At 42.5% G+C, this 14,154-nt stretch overlaps 1 protein-coding gene across 8 annotated transcripts in view; it reads left to right on the forward strand.

The window, feature by feature from the left end:
• The window catches only part of TCF7L2 (transcription factor 7 like 2), a gene marked incomplete at its 3' end in the record, with an annotated part of 169,592 nt that extends 162,232 nt beyond the window's left edge, over positions 1-7,360 (forward strand). For 2 of the 8 annotated variants that reach the window (XM_079535281.1, XM_079535282.1), the window contains exons 12-13: positions 97-147; positions 6,937-7,016. In XM_079535281.1, coding sequence (XP_079391407.1) covers positions 97-147; positions 6,937-7,016 — 131 coding nt within the window. Of the gene's footprint in view, positions 1-96; positions 148-1,398; positions 1,472-2,068; positions 2,142-6,936 lie in introns of those variants that run through there. The other 6 variants (XM_079535283.1, XM_079535284.1, XM_079535277.1 and 3 more) reach the window with 5 other exon arrangements.
• Between the last annotated feature and the right edge of the window lie 6,794 nt (positions 7,361-14,154).

Genomic DNA, 14,154 nt, shown 5'->3' on the forward strand with positions numbered 1-14,154 from the left:
ATTAGAAATACTGCATAGGCAATCTCATAGTCAATTTTGAAGAAGCCCTGACTTAATTTTTTTGAAGCCTTTGTATAATTTGTTCTTTTTTTTCAGAACACAGCGAATGTTTCCTAAATCCTTGCCTTTCACTTCCTCCGATTACAGGTGCTAACGTCATTTTGAGTCATTTAAAATAGTTTATAAACTGCTTTTTAATTTTTTTCCTGCCATTATAGACTTTAACATTAAACACTTTGACATTAAGAAAAAAATACCATCCACACGTTTTTACAGTGTTTATTATCTATATATCTTTATATCTATTATATGTTTGATAGTATTTTTTTTCAGTTTTGCTTTTGTTTTTTTCTTTTTTGTAACAATTGCTATTAAACCGTAATGCAGTAAAAATAACGCAAGAGTTGTACTAACTGTGCAAATTGAATATGCAGTATTTCTTTAAAGAGACTGATAAAGAATGGAAGCAAGTCAGCGATGAACCTCCTTAATCTAATGGCATTTTTCATGGCTCCCACTAAGTCTTCTCACATTAGCATGCAAGCGCATTTTTTTTTATTATTATTTTAGTTTTGGATTTTATTTTATTTTATTTTTTGCCTTTCTCCTCAAGCCTACTCATTGCAATTCACTAGCTGTACTAACTCAGCACCTTGCCATGCTTTACGTTTTATTTTCTGGCTGATACTAACATGCTCATTCCGCAATCTGCTTATTCTTATCCATTCTTTTAAGTACAAATTAATCAAAACAAATAAATTGAATGTTATTCCAAAAGCTGCATTATCCCAGGAGATATAATTTCCTTTTTTTTTTCTTTTTTTTTCTTTTTTTCCTCTTATTTTTATTTCGTATCTGAGTTGAAGAAAAAAGCATGTTCAGGATCTAACTTCCATACTCAGCTTCTTTTCTTCCTTTTTTTCCCACCTCAAAAAAGAAAGAAAAAAAAAAAAAAAAAAAAAGAGAATAAAAAAACCCAACCCACAGAAATCTTGCCTAAAACATCCTGCTAGACCAGCCACGATGACTTTCCTCTACCTGCTCTTTTAAAAGGGAAAGAAACAGTCCTTTATAAAGGGATACTGCAGCTTTAATTGCAACAGCTAATTTCAAGAGTTGAATAAAAATGTGATTATCACTTTTTTAACTTTTAAATTGAAAGTCATTATTTTGCAATTAATAATGAGGACATTGATTTTTATTCCCTTTTTTATTTTTATTTTTTCCTTATTTTTATCTTTCTCTTTTTTTCTCCCCTTTTCTCTACTCCTCCCTCCCTCTCTCTCTCTCTCTCTCTCTCTCTCTCTCTCTCTCTCTCTCTCTCTCTCTCTCTCTCCCCCTCTCCCCCTTTCTTTTTCCTCTCCCCCTTTCCTGCTCGCTTTTCTTGAACTCATTCAGACCTGAGCGCTCCTAAGAAATGCCGAGCGCGCTTTGGCCTTGATCAACAGAATAACTGGTGCGGCCCCTGCAGGTGTGTATAGTTTTCCCAGACTCGCTATGGCTGATTTGCAGCTGGTTTATTTGGTACTTTCCCCTTTTTTTCCTGCCTTGTTGCTTTGTAGCTCTGTGTTGTGATCTAGAAGACACAAGGGAGTGGGACACTGCCATGAGTTATCGTCTCTCTGAAAGGGTTTTGCTTTTTTTTTTTTTTTTTTTTTCTTCCAGTTTTTATTTTTTATTTTCCTTCCTCTTTGCTGCTGCTAGCCAAAAACCCACTGTAAAACAGCATCAGCCTTAAGCCTCTCTGATCCCTGGCTCAAACACAGCCCTTTCCTCCCGGCCTCCGCTCCAGGACAGTCACGTTGTCGTGGGCTCCCTCAGCCTGCCCTCACATGGCGCTGAGTGCGGTGCCGATGCCGGACGGACGCACGGCGGTGTTGGAGATTTTTGGTTTCGTTTTGGCTCATCGTAAAAGTCCTGTTTCTTTCATGCCCTTGATGTCAGGGGAGATTACCAAATAAAGCGGAGGTGATTAAAAGCTAAACGTAGCTGTAGCTAAGATTAAGCAGTCCAAATGAGCTCTATCCACCATTGTGTTGTATTTTTTGTGTTTACCTTATGCTAACAGATGCAAATACTCCAAAGAAGTGTCGGGCATTGTTCGGGCTTGACCGACAGAGTTTATGGTGCAAACCATGCAGGTATAATACTACCCATTAGGCCTCTGGGGAAATAAAAGCAATCTGTCCTCTTAGTGCATTCGTGTGATTTTGTTTTTTTAATCTTTTTTCCCCACTCCCCACCTTTCTCTCTCCCACAGCATCAGTTGCTAATAATCTTTGATCTTTGGAATTTCTTGCTAATTTAATGCCATTTTTCTCTCTTTCTTTACCAATAACCTCTCCCTGGTGGTAGAACTGGGAACAAGAACGCTTGAAGTGCTTGAAGCTGGCAGTTGTTTTTTTGTTTCTTTCCAGATTGTCAGCAAAAAAAAAGAATGTTTAGCTGGACATCTATATTTTGTCTTTCATTGGGTCTCTGTCCAGTACCTCCAAAGGCTTAAAACGTTTTGGGATCTGCAGCAGTAGTGCTTTTCAAATGATGATAGATATAAAAGCCAGTGTTTACAGCTTATACCGTACTCACTTTTTTTGGTGTTATATGCAGAATTAAATTGCTGCCTCTGGGCTCCTGTGCCTCCATGAGTTTTATGTAGAAATCATTTTTAAACGATCTGATGTCTTTTTTTTTTTCCTGATTCTGAAAAGACATTTTTTTTCTAAATTTTATCCCAACGTGTGAGCTGTAAACTCCTGAGCTCTAGACAAAACCAATTCCAACTTTAGTAGGACAGTTTCCAGCATTCAAAGGAGTGAAAGACCAGAGAGCCCAAATTTCAACAGCCCATGTTCTACTGGAGTTTAATTCCATGTATGACTCAGTATGTACGTCTTTCTTGGTGGAGGGATACCGAGTAGTTCTTTTCTCATTCCTTTTTCCTTATATGATCGCATTTGGTTAAATTTGTTGTTTCTTTGTTCTGATACAAGCAGTCTTTGAATTTGGAATATTATGATGGTAGGTATTTCAACCCAAACCACACTCTGTGTAGTGATTCCCTCTCCCACATTCTCCCCTCTTACTCATGCCAGTCCCATGTGCTTCATCTCATTTAGAATGTAGATCAGATGTTCATCATATTTTGTGTATGCACGCAGTCTTGTTTGTGCTTAGTGTCGAGGAAAATGTGAATCAAGGGTGGTGTTGTATGTCAAAATACCAGATAAGGCACCAAAATTGTTTTCAGATGATTGTCCTGTTTCAGGCATGCTAGTACTGGGTGTTTTGGGGGCTGACATGTTAGATACCAGCATGTATGTGAAGAAACAAGTTTTAAAAGCTGCTGTTTCTTAAAGCTTAAGGAAAGGAAGAAGAGTTCAAGAGCTGGGTAGGCACCTTCCATGTGTCAGGACTCGAGTCTCATGCTAAGCAAAGGCTTGGATGCTGTGTTTAATCAGGCTTTATTCTGCAGTTAATTTACCAGACACTATCAGCAGATATTTGTGTAGTCTAGAGATACAGTATTGGAAACATGTATGCTGTATGCCATGCACCAGAATGGAGGGCACGTCATGTTTGTGTCGCTCTGTATTTCCTTAGTGGCTTAAGTAAGCATCATACTTTTAAAACTACATTTTTGTCAGCCAAGGGACTTTTCCTTCAGTCTGTGCAGTGCTTATGTTACACATGAAACTTAAACTCTCTCTTAAATTATGCCTGGTTTTGGCCAGAGATCTTTGCTGCACATTAGTGACAACTTTTTTAGACCAGTTTCAGAATCATTTTTGAGCAGCGTGGCCCCTTTTCAGTGGTAAGGTAGCTTTAGGGTTACTGATACAGTCAGCTTTTTTTTCTTCTTTTTTTTCTTTTAAAACAGAGAGACATTTTATCACTGGGTAGTGTAGGGCATCTCTCTCTTAGCTGTTGTCCTAAGCATTACAACATTGCATTTGATAGCATGGTAGCTTTTTGTAGCGCATCTTAAGTAGATGCTAAAGATGTACAGTTTGCAAATACAAAAAAAAACCTGAGACATCTTTGCTCACAGCAACCCTTGTCATCATCTGTGGCTTTCACTCATGGCAATTGCAGTGTTCTGGGTTTTTCTGATGCTGTCCTAGGGCTTATTTCAATGACAGCATGAGCAGGGTCAGTTCTGTTTGTGCCTGGGGTACTGATGTAGCAGCTGACACTTTCAGAGTGTCACACAAGTGGATAATCCTCACAGTGTGCTTCTAAGGGGGGATATGTAGTATTTTTGTTCCCTCTTTAAGAGCTGCAAAACTGAGGCACAAAACGTTCCTCAGATGTTGACTTATTCCCCTTCACCAGGGTTGCCTGAAGTTGTTCACTTCTGGTAAAATTTGGCTTGCAGGGTTTTGGAGTTGTGCCCATCTATTTATTCTGGCCCACCTAACCCTGTCCCCTACATGACCACAGATAGCACATAGTGAAGATGGAGAAGTGTCCCCCCCGCCTTGAACCAAGATTTGTTCAAATGGCTTTTCAGATTAAAAGTGGCCTCACTGTTTAAGAGTTAAACATGAAACAGAAAGAGAGAAAACACTCTGCTTCCTCAGTCCTAATCAAATGAACATTGAAGGTAGCAGACCAGAGTTTTCAGTTTTGAGAGCTGTCAAATCTGCAAGCTCAGGAAGTCAGACAGTTCTTTGGTAGCCTGATATAAGTTGGCTCTGCCATGAGAAATTCCTCATTTCGGGCCACAGAACTTAAAACAGTATTAACAAAATCATTTTTAATTCTCTGCATACTAGATTCAAACTGTGAATTAGTGAGATAATTAGCTGCCTTGTGGGTTCAGAGCAATCCCGCTGAATGGCTTCTGGAGCAGTGTCAGTGAGGAGGGCAGAGTTTGAGTCTCTGCTTGGAGTGAGAGGAAACCTTGCAGTCTCCAAGTTGAGAAAACCCGCCTTTCAATGCAGGTGTCATCATAGAGTTTTGTGCACATCGCTGTTCCGCTTTGCCACTGGCAGCTGCACAGAAAGTCATAATGTGAATTCTGGGTCTGGCAGCATTGCTCAGCTGGAGCTAAGAATTGTGGAGGCAGAGGCCAGGAGCAGCAGAAATGCCCATAGCCACGTGCTAGAGGCTTTCCTTGCTGTTAGTTGTTGGTAGAAGAATTAACAGGTTCTGTTTTGAGCCCACCAAGTTAATTTCTTTCTGTCTTTTAACGTTGCTCTAATAAAGCATGGTTTACAGCCTTTACTTGCTGTCCTCTATCTTTCTTCCTTTCCTTCTTTTTTTAACATTTAAGTTGCATGGATGTCTTTAGTTTTTAGCATGTATTTATCTGCAGGCTAACGTGGTTATAACTCTATTAGCCCTAACTCCTTACCTTGCCAGGGGTACATGGAGCAGAGCCCCTGATTCTCTGGAGGAAGGAAGCCACAACCCTGATCTGCACTAAAGCAGGTGGAAAGATGGGGTTCTGGTCTGCGACTCCCTTCCTGGCTATGGGACATGTAGTGCCAGGCTCAAGCTGGTTAGATCTCCCATGCAGCTGAGAAATGTCCAGTCCCAGTGCCTAGGATTGACCCAATGCTATATATAGGGGTGCATAGTGACTACCAGAGTTGGAAGTATGTCAAAGCACATGCATGGGGAGTTTCACACAATGATGTTCAGCATTGGTGCCACACTTGGGAGATTCTCCTGATGAAGTTGCTGAGCTGGTGAGAAAGGTGTCCATGCTCCTTCACGTTGGTGGCTTTGAGCTGAGCGTCCAAAGTTTCTGTGGCAGAGCTGCTTTAGACAGATGTGATCAAATACGTTGGGCTGTGAGAACATGGTCAGCACTTCCCCAGAAAGTGCTTGAGCAGAAGGGCTGGAGAGCTGTCAGTAGAAGGGTCAGGGTGGCCACTCAGTGTCATTCTCCCAGATGCTTCAGTTGTTTGCCTCATTATTTCTGTCTTGCTGCTTGAACTGTCATGCAGACACTTGGCAAGAGAGGTGGTGTGAGACTGTCATCTGTTTTCATTGCTCCTTTACATTATTAAGGGGACAGAGGGAGGAGAAAAGATTTATTGGGTCACTTACGTGGAGGTGAACTTGTAAGACTCTCATATTCCCTGGTGTGAAATAAATTCCCCATAAATTCCCCATCCTTACCTTTGTGCCTGTCGTCGTGCTCCTCACCCACTGAAATTGGATTCCACTGAAGTGACAAGGATGGCCTCTCAGAGGAAAATTCCCCCAATGCAGACAAGCAGCTTCCCAAATCTACCACTCTGCCTTAAACCAAAAAGTAAAAATGAGTCAATTTAAAGCCACAACCTGCAGGCCATACAACCAGTTATTCTTGTTATTTTGGATCATACTCTGTTTATCCTGTTCTTTTTCTGGTTTTCCTTCTGTTTGATTTGTTGTTTTGTTTTTATTTCCCCTCTCTCATTCTCTCTATTATATTCCTCCTGTCTGACTCTGACCTTTCTGGATTTGGTGTGGTTCTTAACAGAGGAGAAAGCGAGGAGTTTAGGTTGCAGCAGTCTGGCCTCCCAGGGCAGAGCATCGTAAGAGCGGCCAGGTGATGCAGGGTAGAGAGCCCCTTTGAGGTGGCTTGAGATACATTCAACATATCCAGGGCTTTTATTTCCTAAAGATACTTTTTTATTTTTTGAGAGGAAAATGGAGTCTGTAGATTAGCACAGTGGGCTCAAAAAACTCGCTATATCCAGTTTTGTTAATCTGAAAGTCAGTAAATAGGGCAAGGAGGCAGCCCGAAGAGGAGAGGGATGAAGAGGCAATGGGTGCAGCCTTTCCAAATCTGTTAGCCCAGGGAGGGCTGAGCGGACGGGGCACCGTGGCCGCCTGCCAGCCCCAGGATGGTGCACAGGGCCGGGCCCAAGGCCCCGTGCTGTAGCTGTCTGCGTCGGCATCTCTGCCTTCATTCACAGATAACTCTCTCCCTGTTTCTAGGAGAAAAAAAAAGTGCGTTCGCTACATACAAGGTGAAGGCAGCTGCGTCAGCCCACCCTCTTCAGATGGAAGCTTACTAGACTCTCCTCCGTCCTCCCCCGCCATGCTCGCCTCCCCCTCCAGAGACTCGAAACCACAGACTGAACAAACGCAACCCCTCTCGCTCTCCCTGAAGCCCGACCCGCTGGCGCACCTGGTCATGATGCCGCCGCCATCCTCGCTCGTCCTCGCCGAGAGCGCTGCGAGCAAGCCCGGCGCCCTGCCTGCCGCCAGCTGCCCCAACGGGGCCCTGGACCACGCGCCGGCCGCCCTCCCGCCGGCCACATCCCTCGCACAGCCCTCCACCTCCTCCTTACATTCCCACAGCTCGCTGGTGGGGCCGCAGCCCCAGCCGCTCTCCCTCGTAACCAAGTCCTTAGAATAGCTTTAGCCTCTGTCGCCCTTTCGGTTTCCTTCGGGGGGGTTGGATTCTGTTGGGATTTGGGTTTTGTTTTGTTTTGTTTGTTTTTCTTTTTTTTTTAATTTTTTTTTCTTTTTTTCTTTTCGTCCTCCTCCTCCTCCTTGTCGTCGTCCACCGTTCGTCGTCGTTTCTCGGTTTCGTTTCCAGTTCGTGCCACATGGCTACATTAGTTGATGTTTTATCGAGTTCATTGGTCAATATTTGACCCATTCTTATTTCAATTTCTCCTTTTTAAATATGTAGATGAGAAAAGCCTCATGATTCTGCCAAAATTTTTATCAACAGCTGTTTAAAGTCTTTGTAGCGTTTAAAAAATATATATATATACATAATTGTTATGTAGTTCCAATAGCTTAGTTTTAAAGACTGATTTTAAAAATTAAAAAAAAGAAAAAAAAAAAAAAAAAAAAAAAAAGAAGCAATTTTGAAGCAGCCCTTGCCGGAGGCATTGGTTCTTTATTATTTGTATTAAATACGAGCTTGCGAACCAATCATTTTACATCTGGTTTTTAAACCTTGAAGGGCACGGTGAATGCAGTGCCGCTACTACTTCTTTTTTTTTTTTTTCCTTCCTCGTGTGAAACAACCTTTATTGTGATGTTACTTGTTATTGTTTAAATGTACAGAAACAAAGGGTTAAAAAAAAAAATGTGTTAATATACCTTGTTCCATGGTGTTGTTCTTTTTGGGGGAGGGAACGCTACTCAACAATTAAAAGTATCACAACGCTATTGGACCAGTAGTATTTATTGCTTTAGAAATTGCTTGTTGTATCTGTATGTTGTCCCTTTTTAAATGGTTTTTTTCCTCTTTTTTTTTCTTGAAACATTGTATAAAGTTTTTTTGGTTGTTTTTTTGTTTGTTTGTTTGTTTTGCCCTTAGCGTAAGCATCTTATATATAACAACTCATTTGTACAAGGTTTTTAAGTTTATATATAAATGTGTATATATATATTTTTTCCAGGATTTTTTTTTTTTTTTTGACTTCCTTTTGTGATTTATTTTTTTTTTTCTGTATGAAACACAGTTGCCACCAAACGGACATTCGCAGATGCGTTTTCCAAGGATCAGTAGTGTAAAAAAGATAGAAATCGCTTTAAAAGCCATCACAGAAACACACACGAAATAAAGAGACTTGAAAACCGAGCAAGGGAATTTTTCACAACACTGTTTGAAAATTAGCAAGGTCCAAGTGTGTCCCGTTCAGAACTGCAGCTGGATCCCCTGCGGCATTAGGACTTTAGGCTGTGTGCAAAATCTCCATGTGCCAAAATTCTCAGTGACTTTTAAACTTTCTCCCGACAACTTTATTATTTTATTATTATTATTTTTTTTAATGCTGTAATTTTTTTGTTCATCATGTTTTGCTGTGATGTTACATAGGTAGATATGTATGTAGTTTTAATGTCACCTATAACAGACGTGTTTGGTAGCAGATTGTCCGGAAAGCATTTAAAATGAAGAGGTATAAACCCTTAAGGGCCAAATTCTGTATATTAGATTATTCATAAAAGGAAAATCAGACTGCCACTTTTATGTACACTTACTACATACAGGTAGGTAGCAAACTTAAAACATAAAAAAAAAAAAAATCTAGGCATGTTGATGTTGCAAAAAATGCTGTATAAAGCTGAAAAATTGTTCATCTGTTCATTCAGTGCCATTGTAGTTGACATGAAGCGATTGTAAAACTGTCTCAGATTTTTCTCTGGTTTATTAAGATGCTAACTATAACATTTTTTGTGAATACTTTGAATGTTTCCTAACAGTTGTGATGTTACTGTTCCGTTTTATGCTCTTATTCCGATTTTCATTTTTAATGGTTTGGAAGCCATTTTTTGTAATGAATAAATGTTCATGCTGTACAGTATCTGTAGCATGCAGTTCTGGATTAATAAAAGCAACTTAGTATGTGCAGAGAACGACTTGTCAACTCATTTATGCATTGACTGCATTTCACTCAGGCCCAAAAGATTGACAACCCCAAAAGATTGACAGGCAGGTAGCTCTGCTCACACCAGGTCCTGCTGCTGCCCCAGCCTGCGACCTGTATGTGCATTTTGCACCAGCCCTCACCCTGCCCAGCACACGTCTGTGTGAGCAGCAGTAGTTGAAAATGCATTTGATTTCAAATACGAATTCAAGTTTGATTTTATTTGCATACGATTTGGCAAAAGGCAAATAGCATGTGAGTGAAGTCATGTTGTCCTTCCAGTTTGACCCTGACTAGGGGACGGGAGACTGGGGCTGGTGATGCCTTATTTGATCCCAGTAATGATCCCAACGCAGGACTGATGCAATCTAAAAGTCATTCAGGAGAGCTCAGGAAGCCCAGTCAGAATGCTGGTGCTGGTCTTAGGGTTTATCTTCCCTATAGAATTTGTCCCATTTCTGCAATTATTTATTCTTATGCAATGAGCCCTTACAGCTCAGCAGAGCACTGTGCACCCAGCAATCCCCTTAACTGCAGCAATTCCTGTAAGTGCTACACGATGACACTATATGCCTCTGTGCATTCAAAAACCTTTATGAAATGGTTGGTTTGCTTGTTTATTTCAGTGTAAGAGTAGGGACTTTAGCTTCATCATTTCCAGGAATGTCTCACATGTGGATGTCACTGTGGCCTCAGGCATGGAAAATCTCAGCTGTAACAATTTCTACACTGGCACTCGATGGAGAAGTCTGCCAATGGGAACGCTCTGCCGCCGCACTCGAGTTGTACTTTTCTTCAGTCTTGGTGAGCTCTGCAGGAAGGGTAAGTGTGCTTCCTCCCGTGGGGAAACAGAGGCACAGAGCGGTGATTTTTTGTGGGGTTTAGTTGCTTTCCAAGGCAGAGGAAAAGGAAGCACCTGAAATACCTGTGCCCCACCTCCATTGGTGGAACCACAGTGGTATGTTGGCTACAGAAGGAATTTGCTTTGCAGAGGGGCAGGGAGATACCAGGTGAAGAACTTCATGTTCAAATAGGATATATAGCACTTCCTATTCTACTGCCTTGTTTAAGGACTGGTATTCAAAACCAGGTCAGGTATGTAAACATGATGGTTGTCCCAGGCCCCCTCCCTTCAGCCCCTCAGGGCTCACACGCAGTATAAAGGCAATGGGACCGTCGTTGGGGAAAAGGGTATCACCCTCATACTTTCAAAATGTGCAAGATGCTAAATTTTGCTGTTGTTGGTAGCCAGGAAATTGAACACGATGCTCAAATTACTCTCCCACTACTTAAGGTTTCTGGAGAATATATTTTTCCTTCTCTTAAACGTTTTGACTCTTACTAGAACATGGCCATCCATCAGCCAGACAGATGTGCTGCGTCTCTGCTGGGGATAACTGCTCTCCTCTAATGTAAAACATAGTGCTCCGGGGAGAACTTTGAATACCATGATTCAAAGGAGACACCATCAAGGTATGATTCATGTGCTCAGCAAAATGGTGTGTTCTTTGCATGCTGCATTATTAGTGAGCAGAATCCAAAAACACCGTTCCTGGACAAATTGGTTTTCCTTCTGCATATTGGTTGAAAGATACACTGAACAGAGCTCATAAGTGGTGGAAAGCTCAAGCTGGGAACCCTTGTATGCTGCGGAGAACAATTGTGTATTCTTTGGAAAGCAAATGGTTGGGTTTCAGCAGGTTGTGCATTGGCTGTGTCCCTTGAGGGGCTGATGCCTCCTGACTGGCCTCCAAATTCCCATACTCAGAACTCCCAGGCAGAGGCAAAGCTTTGGGGCAGAGCAGGGCCAAGGCTGGCTGCAGGAATGTACCCTGGTCCCCTCTTTGCCCCCAGAGTGGTGTGTGGGGCATGCTGGCATGCTCTGTCCTCACATGAGTTGCCATGGGATAGTGTGGGGCCCGGCACAGAGCAGGCAATTCACTGCAGGTATTGCTTCCATCTGTTTTTATGGGATAAGGCAAGGAAGCAAGTCAGTGTATTTCATGTTCAGGAGGCATTTATTTTCCATTAGCTTTGTAAATCTCATTTTTCACTTAGTGTATGGAATTTTAAAAAGTTTAAGCAATTGCTGACTCAATAAACCAGTGCCACATGGTTTTAAGCTTTGCTTAGATGAAAAAGAAATAATAAGAAAAGGAAAGGGAAGGCAGGAAAAAAAAAAAAAAAAAAAGAGCAGTCTGTAGAGTCCAATTCGTTTCATTAAGCCCTATAAAGATGTAAAGAGAACTCGTGATATAATGGCTGCGTGGGCCACTGCAACAAGCGCAAAAGCGAGCAATAACAGCAACAAAAATGAATGTGTGTGACAACACTACCCAGCTATGTCTTGCATGCATATCAGAATGCTTTGCCACCTGAGACTGCATAAAGACTTTGGATGCTGTGCTGGGAGACATGCTGGAGCTGAAGACCAAATTCAGCCCAGCATAAATGCAGAGGGCTTCAGTGATCTATGTTAGATAGGAAGGAGAAGTTCCTACAGCACTGAAACTATGAATATGCCAATGTGCACAGTGACTGTGGCAATTGTTGGATTAGGAGTAGGGCTAGGCAAGCATTCTGACATTCATTTCGAGATGTTCTTGGAAGACATATTGAGATTTTCAAGGCAGATCAGCGACAGCTAAACGCATCCAAACAGCTTGTCATTGTCAATGATGCCATCACATATATGAGGACTTACCTGCCAGTCTCTGGACTGAATTTCTCCAGGGATCAATACAAAATGTTCTCTAATGGCTTACACCCATGTTTGAACATTTTCTCTCTCTCCCTTTTTTTTTTTCCTGAGGTTGTAATTGCACTGAATTTGGAGGGTGCTGGTCCAGACTTCTAAGACAGTGGAGATCATGAAGCCATGCTTTCCATTCAACTGTTTGGACCATCTCCTGATAACTCGTGAAACTTCCTGCATTTTGAACCAGATTAGATAGTGGCAGTGAAATTCCCAGAGACGATAAAATCCCTGTGAATTCCAGGGAAATCTCTGCCGGCACTGAGAAGAGGGCTTCCAGATCCACTGCTGCAGAACAGGCTGGGAGAGATCAGCTGCTATCCATCCCCTCTGGCAGCATCCGGATGGCCAATTATCACACATCTACTTCTGGACCAGCATCTGTGCTCTCCTGCCCAACTGGCAGGCCAAGAAGATTAGGTAGGAGACATGGAGAGCATTGGGGTGCTGGAGGGAACAAGGGACATGGGAGAGAGTTAGGGCTATGGGGAAAAGAGGAAATATTGCAGCTGGAATATGCAACATTATGTAAGATTGCAGTGGGGAAGCAAGGGGAGGAGAAGGATGATGGGGAGATAAGAGACACATCTGCAGGACGCCAAGCCTCACTCACATTACTGCTCACAGAGTAGAGCTGCTCTGAAAAATAGAAGCAGTGGTGTCACAGTTCCTCATGCCCTCACTTCAAGTTGGCTGCTTGCATGCATTCCCAGCAACCCAGCTGGGTTTGTGTAGCAAGAAGGCACTTCTTTTTTTTCTCCCCCAAATAACAGAGATAAGAAAAGACTGTCATCTTATGTGCAAACAGGCCCATTTGTAGTAGCTGGTTCCCAGACATTAGCAAACACCCTGGTTTTAATCTTCCCCCCAGAACATCTTTGCCACTATATTTTGTGTTCCCTTTCGAAAATGCTGCTGGGGTATTTTTGGACCTAACTATGTCTTTTAAATCCGCTCTCTGCTCCCAGCCCCCGCTGCCTCCCTGCCTTCTCCTCCTTCAAACTTATATAATGGCACATTATACAAAATAGCAAAGCAGGTGGTATTTTTAAAGACAGTGAGTGAGCATTTTTTTGGCCTAAATTTGGAATGAAACAGATGGATTTTAAGACTCTGCTTTTTCTATGAATAGTAACCGTTGTTCTCCACTGCCTTAAACACCAGTTTCAAGACCACCTCCAGCAACCAATCAGCACTCTGTTATTTAATTATAACAAAATTCTTAGCTCTGTCTGCTGCTGCATGGGCAAGTGGGGGGCACTGGATCAACTTCTGGAGCCAGGCAGACTTGCCAACAATAATTTTCCTTTTCCCAGAGGGCCTAGGGGGCCTGGAGCGGGTTCCAAGTTCCTCCTAAACTGGCTGTTCAGTTTGGGCTCCCTGACAGAGTGCTTGAAAAGGGTTATAGAAAGGCAGATAAATGCACTTCTTGTTGCAAGCTTCCCTGACAAGCCAGGCCTCCAGAACAGTGATCTCATTCCTGCCTCATTATTAGTGGTGCCAGATTTTTTCCATTAACAGGTAATTGAGTCGAAACTAAAATAAGCAAAGTTTGTTTTATCCAGTGCGTTTTCTTGCTTGCTTGTGAAAGAAAAACACTTTAGAGAGGAGTTTGCTTTTAATGTTCACGGCAATGTATTTACATCCTAGAGATTCCTCCCTGCTCTAGTGTAATTAACCTGACTGGTCTTTTTGTTATTGTTGTTTTGATTTTAAAGCACAGACATTGGTGAGGCTTAATTCTTTTTCTAATGGCTCGAGCTCCTGGGGAGCAGCAGAGCTGAATCTCAGCCCTGTGCAGGGCTGTGCCTTGATCCCGTGTGTGTCTGTACCACACGGCTGCCTTACCCCCAGCTGCTGGGATGGAGCAGGAGCAGCAGCACAACCGGATGGTGCTGTGCACCACCACCAGGCTCACAGGGATCTCTCCCGTCCAGTGGGGCTGTGGGATGAGCCAGTGCCCTTCTCTCCTGCCCATGAAGTCTTGCTGAAGAGCAGCACTCCAGCCAGAGCCAAGCAACCATTCAGAGCCAGCAGTTTCAGGCTTCCCTTGGTAGCCACTCGGCCACC

The sequence above is a fragment of the Tetrao urogallus genome (assembly GCF_951394365.1).
Source record: "Tetrao urogallus genome assembly, chromosome: 5".
Classification (NCBI taxonomy): Eukaryota; Metazoa; Chordata; class Aves; order Galliformes; family Phasianidae; genus Tetrao; species Tetrao urogallus.